The following is a 23,166-nucleotide window of genomic DNA, read 5'->3' as shown; positions in this document are numbered from 1 at the left end:
TTTATCCCACTAGATGGCGCTCTCTCCTTCTGTTAACCGCAAGAAACCTCCACGCACACCCTCACGTACCCGATGACCCCAAAAGCATGTGGTTGGTTTGAAGCAGCGGGTTGTTGACAGTAAGAGGCCTTCGCTGTAGTCCCATTTCTCCAGGATATGAATGACTGACTCCTCTGAAAATAAAAGAAAAACACCTTGCTCGCTCCTATCTGGAATACAGGAAATTGGTGGGTTGCCAATCTTTTGTTTTTGAAACGTGTCATGCTGGATATAATTTAAAATTCATGAATATATTATTATATTATATTAATTGTATTATATTATATTATATTATTAAGTGACAGTTATTACATTTATAACTTTTAAAGGCACAGTATGTAAGATTTTTTTGTTTAAAATATCCCCAAAAAAACGCTAGAACAATGTTATATATTTTGTTGACTTTTGTACGTACATTATTCCAAATGTTTCCAACAATGTTTAAATAAGGAGAAATAAGCAATTTTAACCAGGACACAGACCGTGTCATTGCGTCGCATGTCAATGATGTCATATCCGCATTGGCCTCGATTTCCAGTTTTACTTCCGTAGAAACCATGGAAACAACAAAGACGCTTTAATATTTTATGTGTTTTATTAGACAGGCGAGCAACTGTTTTGATACATTTATAGACAGAAAACTAATAATGTTATACTGCGTGGTGTAAAGCTGCCACTGGACTCGTGTTTTCTGAAGTGACCAATCATGCTTCTCTGTCTGGCAATCCGATGGACGAGTCTGGGTTTGGCGGTTGCCAGGAGAACGATACTTGCCTGACTGCAAGTGTAAAGTTTGGTGGAGGGGGATTATGGTATGGAGTTGTTTTTCAGGGGTTGAGCTTGGCCCCTTAGTTCCAGTGAAAGGAACTCTTAGTGCTTCAGCATACCAAGACATTTTGGAAAATTTCATTCTCCCTACTTTGTGGGAACAGTTTGGGGATGGCCCATTCCTGTTTCAACATGACTGCACACCAGTGCACAAAGCAAGCTCCATAAAGACATGGATGAGTGAGTTTGGTCAGGAGGAACTTGACTGGCCTGCACAGAGTCCTGACCTCAACCCGATAGAACACCTTTGGGATGAATTAGAGCGGAGACTGCGAACCAGGCCTTCTTGTCCAATATCAGTGCCTGACCTCACAAATGCGCTTCTGGTCAAATGCAAATGCGAGAAGAATGGTCAAAAATCCCCATAAACACACTCCTAAACCTTGTGGAAAGTCTTCCCAGAAGAGCTGAAGCTGTTATATCTGCAAAGGCTGGGCCAACTCCATATTAAACCCTACAGATTAAAAATGGGATGTCATTAAATTTCATGCATGTAAAGGCAGGCGTCCCAAAACTTTTGGCAACATAGTGTATTTTAAAATGAATTGCATGCAATTCAGCAACACAAGTCATCCTTTTATTAATATGATATTCTAATATAGATCTAGTTTACTGTAGTGTGTAACAAGTGTCTCTAGTAACCACAGAGCGAACAACACACAGAGTAGCATTATAATATAACTTCACACTCAAATGTATTTTTAGTATGATTTTTTGAAAAGTAAAACAGCGCTTTTACCCTACAATTTTAATTCGTAAGTAAAGTGACCTGTATAAGTAGTAATTCAGCACTTACGTGTATTTCATTAGAATAAAATAAAATAATGTTAATTTAAGTGATCAAAGGTAACTGTGAGAAAATTCAAGTTCAGGGAAAAAGGAGGCGGACATAAAACGTAAATTTAATCGTATACACTCAAAAAAAAAAAAGGTTCTATATGGCACCAAAAATGGTTCTTGGCTCGTAATCATAGGGGAACCTTTTTAAGTGCTATATAGCACCAATTTTGGTGCTTCAGTGGTTCTTAAAGGTTCTTCACCGGTTCTTTGACTAAGGTGCAATATAGCACCGCTAACTAAGGTGCTATATAGCACCTCTACCATATACAGAACATGTTAAGATAAGTGGTTCCTCTATGATTATGACGAAAAACCATTTCTGGTGCCATATAGAACCTTTTTTTTTGTGTGTGTGACTGTGTGTGTACCTTTAATTGTAAAAAACTAAAGGAGCATCGGATTGCTTTCCATCGGCTGTGGAGCTGAAGACAACAACTCTGCCAACAAGCTATGCCTTTATTTTGAATAAGTGACAAAAAATGACATATTGTGCCTCTAAACTAAACACATAATAATAAAAAACCAAACCGTTTCCTCTTGCTTTAACAAGACAACTGAGCTACTATGTCTGATAAAGTTTTGACAGGTTAGAAACTTTCTCAACAATAACCTAACGGCAGATTAATTTATAAACAAAATCCAGATGGGAAAGTCATTTGCAGTTTTGTATGGTGGGATTAAATTATAATCCAAGCTCAAAAACCGTGCGCAATCTCATCCACACAAATTTACAACATACACATATCATTTGGTTTCTTTCCTAAAAGAAAAATCATGAGATTGTTTTTTTTTTTTTAAGTATCAACAACCCTCAAATTTAAGTCTAATTTATGTTTTTAATGATCGAAAATGTAAATATGTCAAAGTAATCCTAGTTGGGAATCACTGCTTGTGCTATGCAGTGAGGCGTTTGCCTCAGTTCCTAAATTAGGTCAATTGACAGTTAGTGTCTGGAGACAGTTTGTGCCATGAGGCCCCACATACACGTTTACCACTCCTTTACACAAATGCACACACACACACACACACACACACACAACAGGGCATCTCCCTCTGACTCATTTCCCCTGATTCTAATATTACTTGTTCTCTCTCTCTTTCTCTCTTTCTCTCTCTCTCTCTCTCTCTCCGTCCCTAAAGAACCGCTTGGCCTCTGCCGTTTAGGGCAGATCAGTCCAGGCCAACCCCTACATGTGGTTTAGGCCCTAATCTGCTCCTCCCAAACCCCTACCTCCCTTCTTCCACTTCCCGACAGAGAGTCTGTCTCTGTGTGGCTGTCTTGGTGGGTGATACCCCCCTCTCCCCCCCCGGATCTTCCGCTTGGGTCTGCCAGGGAGTGCCCGTCTGCCCAGTGTGTGTTCAGGTGCCAGCGGTTTCCCGAGAACACTGAGGCTCTTTTGTGTGTGTGTGTGTGTGTGTGTGTGTGTGTGTGTGTGTGTGTGTGTGTGTGTGTGTGTGTGTGTGTGTGTGTGTGTGTGTGTGTGTGTGTGTGTGTGTGTGTGTGTGTGTGTGTGTGTGTGTGTGTGTGTGTGTGTGTGTGTGTGTGTGTGTGTGTGTGTGTGTGTGTGTTTGAGAGAGAGAGAAGAGAGAGTCAGAGTTGTGTCAAATACCCAGTGACATTTTTCACATGAGTTTTGTGGCTTTAGTTTTTTTGCTAGTTAGTCTACTTCTTAAAGTTCATAAAATAATTTGCGTTTAGTAGATATGCACATTGAAAATGTACACTCTTTCTCATCCAGAAAAGTAGAGCAGAAATTTGGATGACTCATTCTGCATTTGTGGGCGGGTACATTTTTTTGTCCAATCAAATTCTTTCGAATAGAAATACCCCACCCTTTAAAGGACTTTAAGTAAAATTAAATCGCTAGTTAATACCACTAACAAGGCTCAAAATAGCCTCACACTAACACGGTAGCATAATGAGGGTCCCTACACGCAAACCGAAGCATTGAGAACTTTGTAAGTGTTCAAACAGTTTAATAAGAAGATACTTTATAAAGACAGTACATTACGCGTATACAGACAGGAGCCATCTTGGAAAACAGTCTCGATGAGTCGAGCCACGAACACTGTGCTAAGTGAGCTGGTCGATAGGAATTAAGTTTGTGAAATCTAATTACATGGAAATGCATGAATAATTTTTTCAGTTAAAACATTTTTTTTTTAAATTTATTTATTTTCTCTGTTGCGTTCAGTGCTTTCTTCCGGAAACAACGGACCATATGAGATTCTAAGTAACAGTTCATCACTTAGCACAGCGTTCGTGACTCGACTTGTCGAGACTGTTTTCCAAGATGGCTCCTGTCTGTATACGCGTAATGTACTGTCTTTATAAAGTATCTTCTTATTAAACTATTTGTACACTTACAAAGTTCTCAATGCTTCGGTTTGCGTGTAGGGACCCTCATTATGCTACCGCGTTAGTGTGAGGCTATTTTGAGCCTTGTTAGTGGTATTAACTAGCGATTTAATTGTACTTATTCTGTGCCCCATATACTAGCGTTATAAGCTAATCTGTTTTTAGAGATAACTAGGTTAGGTTTTTCTAGGCACTAGGTTCATTTTCTAGGCACTAGGTTCATTTTTCACCAGAGTTGTCCTTTAATAGCACATTCCTCTGACTAACAATAGCGAGTAGCATAGTTAGCGGCTGTAATGTGAATTAAAGCTATTTACCAAAACTGAAAAAAGTCAAGCCTGTCAGGATGTCTATTGCTCAAATTTCCTGTTTTAAAATGCGTCACCAAAGGGAAGAAAACTGTCTCAAATCCATTCATGGGGTCTTTACATAAGTAGGTTACTTTGGGCTCTCTTTGCTGTTGTCATTCTTCTTAAAAATAAAAACAAATCCTCAGACTCTTATTCACCCATGCATGACACATTTGTTATTTTATCATGGTGAGGACTTGCCATTGACTTTAAAGGTCCTGTTCTTCGTGATCCCATTTTTCAAACTTTAGTTAGTGTGTAATGTTGCTGTTAGAGCATAAATAATACCTGTAAAATTATAAAGCTCAAAGTTCAATGCCAAGCGAGATATTTTATTTGACAGAAGTTCCCTTTCAAAGCCTACAGCGAACGGCTGGTTTGGACTACATCCATGTATATCCTGCTTTAATTACGTCAGTAGAACAGTTTGTTGACTAACCTCCGGCCACAAGAATACGCGAAAAAGGGGGCGTGGTCTTGTTGCTCCCTCGTGGAGAAGAGGAAGTGTTGCGTTCGGTTCGGTTCAGTTCGGATGCGTTTGTCGCCATGTCGTTCAGACGCTGTTATTTTCATCCCGGAGTCAAATCACCTTTGTTTGGCCTTCAGGGGCTGTAGTTTGAGCGCGTTCATCTCCCCGTTATGGTAAGAGGCGTGAACTTCCCGGGCAACGTGCCCTAAGCTGCTGTCGAATCACAACACGGGAACCGCTGGCACAATCAGAACTCGTTACGTATTTCTGAAGGAGGGACTTCATAGAACGAGGAAATTCTCAGGCCGTTTTGAGGACAGTGAAAACAGCGCTATACAGATAAGTAAATTGTGTGAAAAATACTGTGTTTTTTTACACATGAAACATGAACACATGTTATATTGCACACTGTAAACACAATCAAAGCTTCAAAAAAACACGAAAAACGGGACCTTTAAGATAACTGTAGTTGCAATACCGCAACCCAAAACATGTTTGCCCTTTAATTTTGTAAATACGTTTTTATTTAGTTATTTTATTAAAGGCACAATATGTAAGATTTTTGGATTAAAATATCCAAAAAAACACTTGACTTGTATGCTTACATTATCCCAAATGTTTCCAAGAATGTTTAAATCCAGAGAAATAATTTTAACCAGGACACGGACGTCGCCAATCAATGACATCATACCCACTTTACCCTCGATTTCCGAGGATTTTGTTTTATTACACAGGCGAGCAGCTGTTTGGAGACATTCATCGACAGAAAAACGAATGATTGTTATATAGCTCAACACAGTTAGTTTTATTGTTTAAATCTCTTTTTCTTGATTTACCGCGAGTACCATGTTTTACCATGCCTAATATCGATCTAACTTACTGCAGTGTGCAACAAGTGTCTCATAGTAGTGAACACACAGAGTAGCATTATAACATAACTTTCAACACAATCAAATGTATATGATAAAATAAAAAAGCACTGCGTTACCCCAAAAAACGTATGACTGGAAAAAGCGGAAGCGGTCGCCTGCGGCATAATAAAAGCTCAGCAAAATCAAGCTGCGCCTTTGTTTTGAATAAGCGACCTCTAGCGGCGAAAAATGACATATTGTGGCTTTAAGACGTTTTCATGAGGTCATCATTTGGACACTTAACAGATAGCAAAACCTTTCCCTATTCCATACGGTTAGACATTAGCTAAAAGTATTAGTCAAGGAGAATAAAATGTGGTCTCATACCTTTCATCCACTTTTCTCTTTTCCACTCATAATCTTTTCTTTTAACCACAGGGTAATTGTTATATGCTGTTTTTGTGTTTTAAGGCCCTTTAGAAATCTTTTTTTTTTTTTTTTTGCGATAGAGGCACTTTTCCTGCGGGTTGCAGACATACTAAATGGTTTCCCTGTGACGTGCAGTGTTAGTACTGCTTTAATGCACCTTCATTTTTCTGTGGTTACACTTTATATGACACCAGTCAACCAATAGGAAACGCGTGTTGCTATTTTGAGACACGCCTGTCCAGATTTATGAAGACCTCTATTTTCTTTGGCATCTGGCAGGCAGCTTTTAAAGTTTCATCTTGTAAGAATGAAAAGCCTTCTTGTGCCATGACCAGCTCACGCCAATCTTGGGTTAAAAACATCCAGATTCCTCACATCACAATCAGCAGTTACCATCAGGGGACTTACGGATATTTCTGTAAACAGTCTGCGTGTTTAATGTGGCCCTGGAAAATATGTAGGCAATCAGATTCCCACTCATGTCTCTGAGATTCATGTCGAAGCTTTGTTTAGTGGCATGATTATTGTTTACAACGGCAGTAAAACACACAGCTGCGACCGAAACTCCTGAATTCACACCTCATCAAGCACAAGCACGGTTTGCGTGACTAAAGCGGACTAATTGTTTTCCTCAGTGGGCGCAACTGCAGTGATTGATATCACCCACCAGAGGGTGGAGAGTCAAGGAAACCACAACGATCCCGGGAAATAATGCCTTGGGAGTTATTCTCAAAAGGATTATATCACACATGCCGCAAATGTCAGATATTCCCGTTCATTGCCTGTCTAACTTTCCTCAGGCGGTGCCATGTCGTGCAGCCAGACCCACTCGGCATACATCAACCTCCCCCTCGTGCCAACAGAGTAAACTCTGCATGTAATGCGTTTGTAATGTAGCATGTCAGACTCCATGAGCAATGTTGTCTGTCAACAACTTCTGTTTGTATTATCACAGCAGCGCTCAGCGAAAGACCTTATTTACAGTCTCGTCATCTTCTGGTTACTCGTCCATTATCACTCGCTCCGGAGTCTCCTGTTTATACAGTCGATGTATTTAAGTTCGAATAACAGACAGACAGCGTAGGGGTTACCGAATACAAACAAATATTCCAGGAATCAACGGCTCTCATTCCTTGAGAGCGGCCCTCGACGTCACGGTTTTCCAGCGTATGCGTTTGAGGTGGGTCAGTCAAGGACAGGTCTGCATGACTGCCAGAAGGGATACAAAATACATTATGCTCCAGTCCCTCCGGGTAGAACTGGCAGTGGCGGTGTTTGGATCTGGAATAAGCCCAACTGGTAACAACAGTGCGAGCTGAAGCGTGTGAGTGTGTATGCTCGGCCAGAGAAAGGACAGCTGCAGTGTAGGAGTCGGGACACAACCCCACATAGCTCCAGCGTTCACCGTCTGACCCCACTCTGATGGGAAACTGTATCTTTGTGTGCAATGGGGAACACAATGAGGTACTTGTTGGTTAGCTTTATGTATGAGTGCGTGCCCACGAGTACGACTTTGTGTGTTATTATGAACAGTGTGTGCTCTGCTTTGGGAATCCCACCTACATTTCTTTCAGTTTGGACTTTGGATGCTCTTTCTTGTCCTGGTGTGACTCCCCAAGAATTTGACCCACAAAATGCTGGAAGAATCCTCATTGCCTCGTATGCGCCAGCAGTTCATGTTTCAATAACAGTGAAAAGAACGTGATGGTTGGGGTAAATGATTTTGGCAACTTGGATGTTTTCTTGGATCAACATTTTTTGTTTGTCTTGGAACGACATTCCTATCAAAAAAACTTAGTTGTATATGAGGGTTGAGGTTGTGAAGCAATGATACATGCTTCTGTTAGTCAGTGTTGTTCTGACTTTATAAAATTTTTTTGTTTAATTGCCAAATTCCTGGTGTATAACTACACTACCCATAATCCTGAGGAGAGATCTGACTTGAATCCACCAATCAGAGAAGTTGCTGTTACTGTGAAAACAAGAACCACGTCATAACAGCTCAGCAGTGACCTTCCAATCCCGCCTCTCTATACTCTTAAGCAACTTATATATTTATACCGGAATATTTTTGCAATAAACTTCAAAACTATTTTACTTTTTACTTATCACCAACGACTACATTTAATAGTATTGCATACTTGGATGCAGAGAATAAATAGGAAACATATTTTAGTTTACAGGGAGTGCAGAATTATAAGGCACGTTGATTTTCTGATCATATTTTTTTTCCAGGCACATTTGACCAATTCCAAACCACAGTAATCCTAATAACTACTATTGATTTAGTATTTAATTATGTATAAGTGATATATAATTGTTCATGAAGGCTGGAAATGAAAAACACCTTATATTCAGGTGTGCAGAATTATTAGGCATGTTTTCTTTTACAGATAAATTGAGCCAAAAAAGAGATTTAACTCAGACTGAAAAGTCAAAAAGTATTAAATGCCCATGAGAAGGATGCAATACTAATGCAATACTAGACATTGCAGTTAAGGCGTGACCATTGGACAGTGAAATGCTCGTTGGGTCAGCAGGGTCAGACAAAAACATGTGGCGGAGAAAAGACACCTGTTAACTGCAAAAGAATTAAGAATTAAGGTGAAGAATTAAGGGTGAAACCATCAGGAACCCTTTAGTCTCCAGCGCCACCATTTTCCAAAGCTGCAACCTACCTGGAGTCTCCAGAAGTGCAAGGTGTCAGGATCTCAGAGACTTCAGTTAGGTAAAGAATGCTAAAAAATGACCCCCACTAAATAAGAATCATAAGCTGAAGTGTAAAATACATGAAGCCTGCTTTTTTATAGGCTTTATAGGTTTTATAGGTTGAGAGTGACTCTTGAAGGACCAGCACCACATCCTCTAGTACCACTGTTTGAAGAATTCATCTTCCAGAATCTGGCAGTACGTTTTGGGAGTTCATTTTAGTCCATCCTGAAGTCCGTTTTGCAGAGATGGACTAAAAATGAACTCCCAAAACGTACTGCCAGATTCTGGAAGATGAATTCTTCAAACAGTGGTACTAGAGGATGTGGTGCTGGTCCTTCAAGAGTCATTCTCAACCTATCTGTCCATAAAGCCTATAAAAAAACCTTCTTCATGTATTTTACAACACTTCAGCTTGTGATTCTTATTTAGTGGGGGTCATTTTTTAGGATTCTTTACCTAACTGAAGTCTCTGAGATCCTGACACCTTGCACTTCTGGAGACTCCAGGTAGGTTGCAGCTCTGGAAAATGGTGGCGCTGGAGACTAAAGGGTTCCTGATGGTTTCACCCTTAATTCTTCACCTTAATTCTTAATTCTTTTGCGGTTAACAGGTGTCTTTTCTTCACCACCTGTTTTTGTCAGATCCTGCTGACCCAACGAGCATTTCACTGTCCAATGGTCATGCCTTAACTGCAATGTAGTATTGCATTAGTATTGCATCCTTCTCATGGGCATTTAATACTTTTTGACTTTTCAGTCTGAGTTAAATCTCTTTTTTGGCTCAATTTATCTGTAAAAGAAAACATGCCTAATAATTCTGCACACCTGAATATAAGGTGATTTTCATTTCCAGCCTTCATGAACAATTATATATCACTTATACATTATTAAATACTAAATCAATAGTAGTTATTAGGATTACTGTGGTTTGGAATTGGTCAAATGTGCCTGGAAAAAAAATATGATCAGAAAATCAATGTGCCTAATAATTCTGCACTCCCTGTAAAAAAGTAGCTGTTTACAGATGATCTCTATTGGCGTCCTTCCCTAATCCTTGCAAAAAAAGTACTGTGCTGGTACCATGGTACAGTAATGATATCATATAGTAATTCCATCATGCTTTGTTGTTAGTAAGAACTTAAACTAAATGAAAGGTACATATTCAAGACAAAATGTCTTGCTGAAGTGAATAAAAGTTGGGAATTCTTATAGGGTGGACTGAGATTTTGGATTATATGAATGCTCAGTAGACCAGCTGGACATTTTTGGCACTTGTTGTTGCCAGGATTGTGAATTAAAAGACGTGAGTGGGAGGCAAAGTCGTGTGCTGATTGAAAATTCAACAGGGAGGAAGTGTGTTTCCAGCATGCTCATGTCTTACTGTGGAAAATGGCCGAAAAATACACTTCTTTACACACTAGGGTTGCATAATTTGACAAAAAAAAACATACTGTGATTTGACATTGTGATTTGAACTACAATAAGATAAACGTTTAGGTTTTAAATCTTCGTCAATCCATATCCTGTGAAATACTGGTGTCCTTTTCTCCTTTTGTGATCTTGTGTAATATTCTCTACTTTTTTCTGCCTTACTACACAAAATGTATCTCTCCTTGACCTTTTCTTTCTCACACACATTCATTCATTACTGTGACTCGATGGTCTCTCACTCCTACTCTGCATAGTGTCATTTAAATGAGTCATCGACGAGCATTATGTTCATCATTGGTACACTGTGAGTTCTACCCAGCAGTCACCTGGCAAATGGCAGGCCGCTCATGAGGAGAGACAGTTTGTTCTATCAGGGAGTGCATGTTTGTGAGAGTATGGCTGTGACAGAAGGGGCTGGAATGTCCTCTGTTCAAACATGCTGTCACGAGAACTGGATCGCTCTCTTCATCTATTTTGCTTCATTCTTTTTTCCCTTTCATTCTGTCCAGTGCCTGTGGTCTGAAAAGACTAGTCAGGTACAGTGACGAATAGAGTGATGGGAAAGGGGGGAAATGGATGTAGTTAGAACAGATAGAAGGCTGTGATATTTTCTTTTTAGGAAACAGTGCCGCACCCAGGCCTGTTCACATATGTCTTGCGTACTTCTTGATTAATGTTGAAATGTTTTTCCTGTCAAATGGGTGTTGGGAGCATGGAAATATGATTTTGTTTCTCTTACAAGTTTTTCAGTTTTGCCATACTTAGTAGTCAAGGAGTAATGGATGATTATTTGTTAGGAGCAGACCACTGAGTTTTTAGGAGTAATTCACCCCAAAATTTCAAATCTTACATAATTGATTAACTTTTTTGTGAAAATGAAAGACAACATTATGTACTGATAACATGTTAAATCAAATATGGTGCCTATGGCACAGGTTGGACATCAATATAATCAAGCATAATAACAAAACGTTTTGGATGAACTATCCTTTTAAGACAAGCTAAGCAGTGTAGTCATTAATCTGAGCAAAGACACTCTTTCCCAAGTCTTAGTATCCATCTATTTGCTTCAATCTGTTTTGAAACTGGTTGCAACCTGGTTTGCAGTAAATCCATCCCACTTCTGAATGTTACATCTAAATCTTTCATGTTTTCTTTTTGTCCCTCCCTTTCAGCCGTCATCCCACTGACTGACTCTGAGCACAAGCTGCTAGCGTTGCACTTTGCGGTGGACCCTGGGAGGGACTGGGATTGGGGGAGGGATGACAATGACAATGCTAAGCTGGCAAAGTAAGACCCCTCTTTTTCTCTCTCCCATCCTCCATCCACCCCTACACCAAGCTTAGCAAAATTAAATTAATAACTTGTGAGCAGACTCTAGCCTGAACGTGAGGTAATTGAGACAAAGGTCAGTTGGGGCCAAATGAGGGCCTCTATCTATATGTTATCTTTACCATATGAGGGATTTGGAAGGACTAAATCTGTCCAGAAGGTCCCAGCACATGGCACCAGGCCACATTATCCCCACAGAGGTCGATCTGCCCTTGAATGACTCATCTTAAATCCTCATTCACTAATTAAAGCCTGTAGATGTTCCAAACTTTTATCAGTTGCATATTCCTTTATTTTGTCTTATGGTTAGGAAGACTTGTGCAGGATGTTTCCAGTGACTTTCCAGAGGTCAGCCAATCAAAGCATATAAAAATTGCAGCAGCACCACCCCAGCCATGATTTACAGAAGGAAGAACAGAGACACAAAACAAACATCTGAAATAAATAAACTGTAACGATTTGGCCACCACGCCATTGGCTCCATAATGGACTGATGAAAACAAACTAATTGCTGTCATTCTCTGGAAACTAGATTTATGCACTGATTGAGTTCCTAGTTGCATGCCTCAAATAGTTTGTAATTTCTACTGTTCCTTCACTGGCATGTAAGAGATGACAATAAACTGCAACAGGCCTCATTTGAGCTGGTTGTGCTACAAATCAGGTTTTAGAAAATATGTTTGACTATGCTCTCCTCTCACTCTAGTCTTATTCTATCGCTGGAAGCTAAATTAAACCTTCTGCACAACTACATGAATGTAACATGGATTCGAATTCCTTCTGAAACAAGGGTAAGTGGTTTTTATTTATTAAGTTTGCATTTATTAGTTGACAGAAATGCTCCTGGAGGTAGGGCCATGCACAGATATTTTAAGGGGCAGTTCGCAAACCAAAAAAAGAGCACTTTTGGGGAGGGGAGCCACCGGGCCACCCCCTGTAGCTCCAAACCTGCTCCAACACTTGACTGTTGATATCACGTATTCCTAAAGACTTTGATTAGCTGGTTCAGGTGTGTTTTCATTAGGGTTGGCACTAAAATCTGCAGAATGGTAGCCCTCCAGGAGAAGTTTTCTTGTTCTGCAATGTTTGGCAACAGAACTTTGCTAAAGGGAACCTCAGTTTTGAGTCCTTATGACTGATCTGTGTATTACAGGCTCCCTTGGCTCAGCCCGAGTCGCCAACTGCCTCTGCAGGTGAGGATGTACAGTCTCTAGCAGAATCCATGGACTCGGACCGGGAGTCTGTTTGCAGTAACTCCAACCTCAATAATGGAAAGTCAAACAAGGAGAAAGACAAGGACAAACAGCGAAAGGACAAAGACAAAACACGGGCAGACTCAGTGGCCAACAAACTGGGCAGCTTCAGCAAGACTCTGGGTATCAAACTTAAGAAGAATATGGGTGGACTTGGAGGACTTGTCCATGGCAAGATCAGCAAGTCTAACTCGACAAATGGTAGAACGGTAGAGAACGGAGAACAGAAATCTAAGAAAAAGGACTCAAAAACACGAAAAGGGAGCAAAGAGGAGTCAGGCCAGTCGGCCAGCACATCCTCCTCAGAAAAGACAACCAGTCCCTCTCCTACAGACCGCGCTTCTGGTAGCTCTCCTGTTGAGAGACCACCAGGATCAGGCAAAATCTCGGGTGATCGGACACTGGACAACTGGAAGTACAGCACAGATGTCAAACTCAGCCTGAACATCCTTCGGGCAGCCATGCAGGGTGAGCGCAAATTCATCTTTGCTGGGTTGCTGCTCACTAGCCATCGACACCAATTTCACGAAGAGATGATCAGCTTCTACCTGAGTAGCGCCCAAGAACGCTTCAGTGCTGAGCAGGAACAGAAAAGAAAGACTGAGGCTGACAAGAAGTCTCAGACAAACGGGGTGGCACTAAAGAAGCCTGAGCAGGAGAGTGTTTTCCAAAGGGAGCGCTCAGATAGCTCTCCACCTGAGAGTTGCTCACCGGTGTTGCACCCTAGCCATAATCCTTCCCAGGCCGTGAAGGTCCAAGAAAGAGGAAGCCCAAAGCTTGCTGCTTCTCCCATCCCGATACCCATCCCAACCTCCATCCCAAGATCATCCATGTCCCCTGTCCCTTTCTCCTCCCCTAGTAACGGTGCTAAGAGACCCGGACCAGTCCCTGTTTCAGCTCACTATAGCCATACGCCACCTATCCAAAGGCACAGTGTCATCCACCTGAGGGATGTCAATGTGCAGTCATCCAGCTACCAAGATGAGTCTTACAAGCCAATGGTGGGCACTCTCAAAACTTGTGCAACCTACCCCCAGCAAAACCGCTCACTGTCCTCTCAGAGCTATAGCCCAGCCCGCATGTCTGGCATCCGTACCATCAATGCAGTAGACACCCTACCGTACAACATGCCCGGGGAACATAAGTCCCACACTTATACCAACGGCTTCAACACTGGCGACATCCGGGACTGTCTGGAATTTGCAGATGAGGACCCGGTGCCCCATGCCTGGCTGGGGCAGGACAAAACCAAAGGGCAGAGTGGTGTTTGCCCAATGTACTGTTTTCAGCAAAAACGCTGCAGGAGGGATAACTGCACCTTCTATGGCCGACCCGAGACGGAGAACTTTTGCTCCTACTGTTATAGAGAGGAGCTGAAACGCAGGGAACGAGAGTTGAAGGTGCACCGACCTGGATAGCCCCGCAAACATGCACACATATATAGCCACCCCCAATGTGCGTGAAAAGAACAGCAACACCACCACCTTTTTGCACTTTGCAAGTGATACAAAGAACTGGCATAACATTTTCCTACTATATTTAAGATCGGCCTTGTATTCTTGTTTCTTTACTCTCAATAGCGAACAAACATTGCTTTACAATGACAGGAAGTGCAACCAGAATCAGTTTACAGCTTTGGCCAGAGATTGTGTTATTGTTTGTTCTATGTCCGATTGAATTCAGCCTTTTACTTGTTCTAGAGTAAAAGCTCTCATCTGTGCATTTTGCTCAGTCTGTGTTGTAAAACTCCTTGTACATGCAGAAAGAGATGTAAAAGCATATGTCAGTCTCTAATGGAGTTTCCCAAATCATAGGAAAACTCAGTTTAGAGGTCATTATAATGCAATACTTCACAGCATAGGGAATCTCTTTGGAATCTTAATATCAAATAACATTGATTTTGCTGTGCATTGCAAATAATTACAAGGGAGGGAGGTCCACTGTTCAACGTTTTTTTGAAAGCAATAAGTTTGTTAACAACCGCCACCCCTCCCCCCTTTTATCTATGCATTCATGACGTCAGCCATACTCTACTTTTCACCATATGATTCTAAGGGATATCGATATGATTGTAAAAGGTCTGCTGTACAAGGATTATTATGGTGGAAAATATTCAATATGTGGCATATCAAAGTGTGCTCTCAGATTGATCTTGTGACTTTCCATCATGCACTATATTGTAATATAAAGCTTTTTCGTAGGAGGGTTTGCATTCCATCATGATATCAAATGAAACCTCACTATTGTGTGCTACTTGACATCTGATACAGTAAGCATTTGAATTCCTCTCATTGCCGTCTGTATTTGCAATATATAACAGTCATGCTAGCGAATGCTAAATTACAAGAACAGTCTTACCTGAGGATGTAAGTATGAAATGCAAACCCTTACAGTATATACTTCAGCAGTGGACTAAAGATGGGAAGCTTGAAACTGTATATGTGTAAACTGTTTCATTCACTGATGGCTCGGCTACAAGCATCTGGCAACTGCTCATCAACATTCTGTAGCACTCATGCTAACACTGCCATGCTAGCCTCTCGTGTGCCAAAAAGTTCCCTCACCTCCATTTCATTTGTCCTCAGGAATATTAGTCTTAACCACACACTTGTGTTGATCATATACATAGAAGCAACTAAATCTATAAATGTAAAAATTGGTTATTTAAAGGTTCAAATCTACCTCTGAAAAGCATTTTAGATTTTTGACTCATATATTACACAGCAGCGTAAAATCATGTTCTAACAGGGCAAGGTGGAATATATATACATGACCCTGGACCACAAAACCAGTCATAAGGGTCAAATTTTTGAAATTGAGATTTATACATCATCCGAAAGCTGAATAAATAAGCTTTCCATTGATATGGTTTGTTAGGATAGGACAAATGGCCGAGATACAACTATTTGAAAATCTGGAATCTGAGGGTGCAAAAAAAAAATCTAAATATTGAGAAAGTCACCTTTAAAGTTGTCCAAATGAATGTCCTTAGCAATGCATATTACTAATAATAATACATTTTGGATATATTTACTGTAGGGAAATGATAAAATATCTTCATGGAACACGATCTTGACTTAATATCCTAATGATTTTTGGCATAAAAGAAAAATCTATAATTTTGACCCATACAATGTATTATTGGCTATCGCCACAAATATACCCGTGCGACTTATGACTGGTTTTGTGCTCCAGGGTCAAATATATATATATACAATTTCATGTCTACAATGGAAACGAAAATGTGGTGACACAACAAAGTCATAGCCAATCAGAACATGTTTTACATTTAATAGACCAATTAGATTGCACTTTGGGTGGAGCTACCTGGTTAAACCAAGCGATGGACACAATTTTCTTATGTTGCTTGGTGCGGTAATATTTAGTTTGGACAAAAGCTCAGATTAATTTACTCCTTGTCAATTTGTAGTATCGTGACTGGTTATGATACGTTGTTTAACCAAATCACTAAATGTAAAAACTGGACATTTAATGGTACAAGCCTACCTTTTTTTTTGTATCACAGCAGTGCAAAAACAGTCACAGACAACGACATGCTAAGCTACTGACTGCTAACTGGCTAACAAACACACAAATGTACCACAGCTCACAGCGCTAGTTCTCATTGTGTGCTAGAAATTCAGGATGTTACAGGTAGCTGCACCAATCAAGTTAACTAGCATGACTAGCGTGTTAGCCACTTTGTGTGCCTTTGCTAAGCAAAGGCCCCACCAAGTGCTTTTCTACTCAATGGACTAAATTATCATAAGAGCAACGCTTGTTGTGTTTTGTTGTGTGGCAGTGTCCAGGTAACCAACGCTGTGTCTCTGTAAGTGTTTTGTCTTTCCTGGCCAAGGATGTCCACTGCTTTGTTCTTTACCCACATTTCTACACCGCCACAATTGTGTGTGTCTTTTGCCTCCCATCCTCCTGCTTTTCCTCTCCCTCCTTTATATTCGACAAGCTCATGGACTCTCACTGTCTTAGAATTGTAAAATATGATTTTGTATTCATTTGAGAGTTTTACACTACTTTAAATTATTAATTTGCACATTAGGTACCGATGTAAATAGCAGGAGAAAAAGAGACAAAATAAGATTAGTTTATTGTTAACTATGGTGTCCGTGTGGTTCTTGTGGAAGAAAGGTGTGTGCTTGAGTGCTAGCAGACTTGCGTGCCTGAGTGTGTGTTTTCCCTCAACGTTCTGTAATTTGAGCAGCGCTCTAGGCTGCTGTTTCAGTCTATACAACACCCACATTAGACTGTCTGCCTTCTCGTATGATTGAGCCCAAGAAACTGGAATAAAATCCAGCTTAAAAACTGCAGGTCTTGTGGTGTTCAGCTTCCATATCTCTGCAGTAGTTGCTCAGTCGTGGAACATGGCATTACCATGAAACACAGCACCAGCTGCCCCACACTTCACCTGTCTAACATCTGCCAAAAAAGTCTCGCCCTGACAATGAACTCTCTGTTGTGTTTAACGTTAATTTAAGATGGACATTCTTCACATACTGAGCACAGAAGGATTTTAATGGCCTGGGATTTAAAGCACAAATCAGGTCACTCTAAAGAACGGGAGGTGAATGGCTGAAAAATTTGGGTCACCCCTAAAATTTGAGTCATGCATATTTTAAGCCCCTTTACCTTTGAGACTCTGAGATATGTTGAATTGCGAAACACAACAGTGGCTTTTCTGGTATTGACAAATGTCATCCGCATCATGCGTGAGTGTTTTTATGACTGTCGTGAAATAGGATAGTCTCAAGTTTTTGCGAAAGGATCACAGACACACCCACACATTTTACTGAGAGCTGATCTAGTGGCACATGGTATGGGAGATACAATTCTGCTGATGTAGGAACTAGGGCACTTTGCCAAGAACTGAACCATGTTCCAGCTGTCATAAAGATGTAAAAATGACTTGGCATTTAGCAAGCGTTTTCACTGTAGTTTTATCAGTGGATTACAAAGAGATTCTTAACAGTATCAAGTAGTAGAGGTTGTTTTCCCCATTTTACTTATATACTTTTACGATGAAACATTAAATAATACAAATTTAAAGGCACAATAAGTAATTTTTGCTGTTAGAGGTCGCTTATTCAAAACAAAGAAGACGCCTTTATTTTGCTGAATCAAGGGAGTTGTTGTCTTCGCCTCTACAGCCGGTGGAAATCGTTCCGACAGGGACTTGGGCAGAAATCATATTCATGGATGAGCTAATATATTAACGATTTTTTAATGTTACTGTAGTATGAAGCAGGGTGGGGCTGAAAGAGTGGATCGAGACCGCTGGAGCGATTGCTAAATGAGAGACAAGCGCGACACACGGCTCCAGAGCAGTGAAGCTTTTATTATGCCGCAGACGACCTCTTCCACTTCTTCCGCTCATGCGTATGTGGGGTAACGCAGCACTGTTTTATCATATTAGATACATTTGAGTGTGTTGAAAGGTATGTTATAATGCTAATCTGTGCGTTCACTCGGTGGCTACTATGAGACACTTGTTGCACATTGCAGTAAGCTAAATCGATATTAGGCATGGTAAAACATGGTACTTGCGGTAAATCAAGAAAAAGAGATTTAAACAATAAGACTAACTGTGTTGAGCTATATAACAATCATTAGTTTTCTGTCGATGAATGTATCCAAACAGCTGCTCACCTGTCTAATAAAACACATAATATATTGAAGCATCTTTGGTGTTTCAATGGTTTCTACAAAATGGAGGGTAACGCGGGTATGATGTAATTGATAGGCGACATCCGTGTCCTGGTTTAAATTGCTTATTTCTCTGGATTTAAACATTCTTTTTGGATAAAAATGTTTGGGATAATGTAAGTACACAAGTCAACAAAATATATTGTTCTGGTTTTTGGAAATGTTCATCCAAATGTTGTCGGAACTCACCAGGGTCCTCATTTATAAAACTTTGCGTAGGATTTGCGTCAGAAGTGGCGTACGTATGAAACATAGGACGTGCGTACGCACAGAAATATTCGGATTTATAAAACCGTGTGCACGCACATCCTACGCAGTTTTCCCTTAATAAATCACAATCAATTCTAAATGTAGCGCAGCTTTTGCGGCTTCATGTCACGCCCATAGTTGCCCATAAATAGTTAGTGAAACGCCCACAAGTTAATATTCATCGATTGCGAAATCATGGCAAATACAGAGAGGAAATCAAAAAAACGTAACTTCACTCAATGTGAAGTAGAAATTATCGTTGGCGAGGTGGAAAAGAGGAGAAAAATATTTTTTGGAGGGCACAGTGTGGGCATTACTGATGGCGAAAAGGCACTTGAGTGGCAAAAGGTTGCAGACGCCGTAAATGCTGTAGCCTCACAACCTCGGACCGTGGCCGAAATAAAAAAGAAATGGTCGGACATCAAAGTCGAGGCAAAAAAGCGTCTAGCGCTCCATCGCCAGAGTGTCACGGGTGGGGGAGAGGGGACACCGGAGCTGACCCCTCTTGATGAGAGACTGGCGGAATCCCTATTAATCCCTATCCCTATTATCTACGTGGAAATGGGAATTAGTTCAGTGCAAATGTAATTTCTTGCAGCTTTCTGAATGGTTGAGACATACGTCATACGTTATTTTATCAAAACTAAAAAAAAACTAAAGGCATATGCATGAATAGCCTACCATGATTCCGTAGCTGATGAAGAAATTTTTACTATCAAAACAACTTTCCCCAGCGGACAATTAATACATCTATCGATCTATTTATCTATATATCTCCCTAATTATCTATCTATCTGTCTATCTAATCTATATCTGCTCCGCCAGACGGACACATTGACGAGAATATCAGTTTTGTACATTATTTCGTTCTGTTTACCATATTATTTATGAGGATGAATTGCATAACATGCCAATATTATTGCAGAACATATTTCACTTTTCTTTTTGCAAATATGTGTTAATTTGCATTTCTGTTGTAATTTTCGTTTGATTTAGTTTGTTTGTGCTGCAGATCGATCAAACGGGTGTTTGTGTAGGCTGTTAATTGTAATACTTGCTTTGTGAAGTATTCATGTTATTTATGAGAGGCAGTAGCCTATTGCCTTTTCTTTTACACAACGGTCTACAGTTTCACACACTTTCACGTGTTTCTTCATCTGCCGACGGTGTCGCCATTTCTCATTTCACCCGTTTTTGTGCGTACGCCTGGGTCAGAGCTTGCGTGAAGGACCGCACATTTTCCCGTCAAGTTTGCTTTTTATAAATACCAATTAGTGCGTAGAGAGTGGCGTACGCCTTCTTTTGTGCGTACGCAACGTTTATAAATGAGGCCCCAGGCCATACAATCTTGTAGTGTTCCACTGCTTCTGTTGGATTATCAAATTAAAGGGATAGTTCACCCAAAAATGAAAATTAGCCCATAATTTATTCACTCTCAAGTCATCCTATGTGTATATGACATTCTTCTTTCAGATGAATAAAATCGGAGTTATATTACAAAAGTCCAGGCTAATCCAAGCATTAGAATTGGATTAATAGTTGCTCTGTTTTTGAAGTCCAAGGCGGTCTGCCGAAAGTTTACTTGATATTTTTCTTACACAAACGCGTCGATTTGCTTCAGAAGGCCTTTATTAACACCCCGGAGCCGCGTGGAGCACGTTATTTGACAGACAGATGCACTTTTTATGGACTTCAAAAACAGAGCAACTATTAATCCAGTTCTAATGCTTGGATTAGCCTGGATTTTTGTAATATAACTGAAAGAAGAATGTCATATACACCTAGGATGACTTGAGGGTGAGTAAATGATGGGCTAATTTTCATTTTAACTATCCCTTTAAATAACCCATGTTTTCCAAACCTCCTGATTGTCGGAACTTGCACCGTCAAAAAAAGCTGAAATCTTGATTCAAGTTAACTGAATTTGAGAAGTATTTGAGCTCATATTAAAATCTCCTTTAAAAGACCGAAAGGGCACTTTACTACTTGCGATTAAAGTGACAGGGGCTCAAGACCGACCCCCCTGTGCATGCCTCTGCTCTGACTTTTAGATCACAAACTTGGCAAATTCAGACAGTGTGAGATGTTATCTCTTCTGAGAGCTGTGAGATTACTTAGATCTTTTTCTTAGAAAACTCTGAGGCCTTTCCTAGTACAATGCTGAATGCGAAAACCAAAATACTACTGACATACGTGTTGTGCCCTGACCTCTCGAGGGGTAAGTAGAAGGGGAAAGATGTTTTTCTTTTCAAGAGGCCACATGATCTCATCTCCGCTCAAGGCAGCACGCACGGAGATGCAAAGACTCACTGCCATCTATCAATCAGCAGAACGGCCCCTCTACGGCTCTCCCATGACCTAGTTTGCGTTTGTGTGCAGCTCTCTTCAAAACATCACCCTGCCTGCGATTTTTTTCTCTCAGAAGTCTCTCGTCAATAATCCAAGTTTCTCTTCAACAGCTTACAGTTTTTCAAAAAAAATTTGAAAAATGTGAGAAGAAAGACAGTATAAGGTCATGCTGTTCTTTGCTACACTGTTGTTTGTGATCTATGGTGGAGGAGAGGAAGAAGGAGAATGTGCAGTGTGCTCAACTTGGGCATGGCATGGTGTCATGTGTTTTATAGGACTGGATGTTAAGAAGTCTTGTGACATGGCAGCCAATGCTTTATTGTGCCTTACGTAGCAGCATGAGGCAGCGATAGTGGACTATTGTACGCGGTCCACAGCGGAAACACTTTACAATCGTGACTCTCTGACTGTTGATACCTCAAACAGATTTTCTATTAAAGCAATAAGGCATTCTTTAACATGGGTAAAGAGGCAATGTGAAGCAGAATACTTAAAAACATTGCCTGTGGTAATTTTACGGTAACATGCAGCTTTCAACGGCTTATTATGCTTTTAAAGATAGTAATAAATCATGAAAAACAACAACAGCAATATAATAAATGTTCAATCTTTTCAATAAACAATGTGGATAAATATAATTATTAACAAATGGATAAAATGTTGGTGTATTCATTTAAATGAAAAAATGACAAATGCAGGCACAAAAGCTAATGTATCTCTACCATGTAAATTGTCCTTGTTCTCAAGCATTTTCTTGTTTTTTTCCTCCATAGACTGTTTACAGCTGGTTTAACAGCGTAGCTTGGCTATATTAGCCCGGTTAACACTGTGTAAATCTCTGTTTTTGTCCTAACCATTTTATAGTTTTTTTCTCTTTCTGTTGGTTGTTTACAGCAAGGGTCAAATTTAGCAGGTTAGCATGGCTACACAAGCCCGGCTGGAATGTTAAAAAGCTAAAGCATCTTCCATATTGTTACGAGTTGTTGTAGTGCAGCAGGGATGAAACAGAATCGGACTTCCAAACAATAGACGGGTTTGTTAAATGAAGGAATCAGACTGGAACAAAACACAACGTACCAACCAACATAATAATAACATTAAGAACGGACAAGGAGTGCAGGGAAGTGAGTACAATATAAAGGGAGTGCAAATGACGAGGACCAGGGAATCCGGGGAGAGCGGGAGAGACAATAATGGAGTGAGTTCAAGTGTGGGACAGGGAGGATTATGGGAAATGGAGTCCAGGACAGACGTGGATTGTAACATTACCTCCCCCTCCCGGTAGGCGCGTCCTCGCGCCTTAGATGTAACATCGGGGGAGGGGGTTGGGCAGTCCAGGGCGGTTCAGGAGCCTTGGGCGGCCATAGCGAGTCAGTAACCTCGGGCGGCCATGTCGAGTCAGGAGCCTCGGGCGGCCGTGGTGGGTCAGGAGCCTCGGGCGGATGTGGCGGATCAGGAGCCTCGGGCAGCCATTGCAGGTCAGGAATCGTGGGATGCCATGGCGGATCAGGAGCCCCACCCACATGGACAGACGTGGATTGTAACACATAGATCAATGTACTTGTACTGACTATTTCCCCATGCATTTTCTTTTTCTGTAGGCTGTTTATCCACCTTATTTTAATGATATTTCCCTATAGTGGATAATGCACATTCACAGAAATTAATTCGCATTGCAAAATAAAGTGGATAGCAAGGTTAACAGGTTAGAAAGTTGTATTCCTCATTTGCAGGGTCCTTTCTTAATTTGTGCCAGAACAAGCTGAATCCGGATCCTGCACCTCATTTGGGGGATCCCCCATCTCATATTTCCCCCAAAAGAAGTTCCTAGAACTAAAATCATTCCTAGTTCCTGCAGTGCGAACACGGCAAAATCCGGGTACTTCCGCCAATAGTTCTAGGCACTATGAGAAGATACTTTATTAGGTGGCCTTAACTACTATGTACTAACATTTTAA

General features: G+C 40.7%; 1 protein-coding gene across 1 annotated transcript in view; it reads left to right on the top strand.

The window, feature by feature from the left end:
* Positions 1–17,004, top strand: part of otud7a (OTU deubiquitinase 7A) — a 121,368-nt gene extending 104,364 nt beyond the window's left edge. Inside the window, exons 11-13 of the mRNA XM_079810051.1 lie at positions 11,483–11,597; positions 12,346–12,430; positions 12,793–17,004. Of these exons, the coding sequence (XP_079666177.1) occupies positions 11,483–11,597; positions 12,346–12,430; positions 12,793–14,310 (1,718 nt within the window). The 3' untranslated portion in view covers positions 14,311–17,004. The remainder of the gene's footprint in view (positions 1–11,482; positions 11,598–12,345; positions 12,431–12,792) is intronic.
* Positions 17,005–23,166: the final 6,162 nt, after the last annotated feature.

This window comes from Gobio gobio (assembly GCF_949357685.1).
Source record: "Gobio gobio genome assembly, chromosome: 25".
Taxonomy (NCBI): Eukaryota; Metazoa; Chordata; class Actinopteri; order Cypriniformes; family Gobionidae; genus Gobio; species Gobio gobio.
The sequence above is the reverse complement of the archived record's forward strand: the minus strand, read 5'-3'. Positions and strand labels throughout refer to the sequence as shown.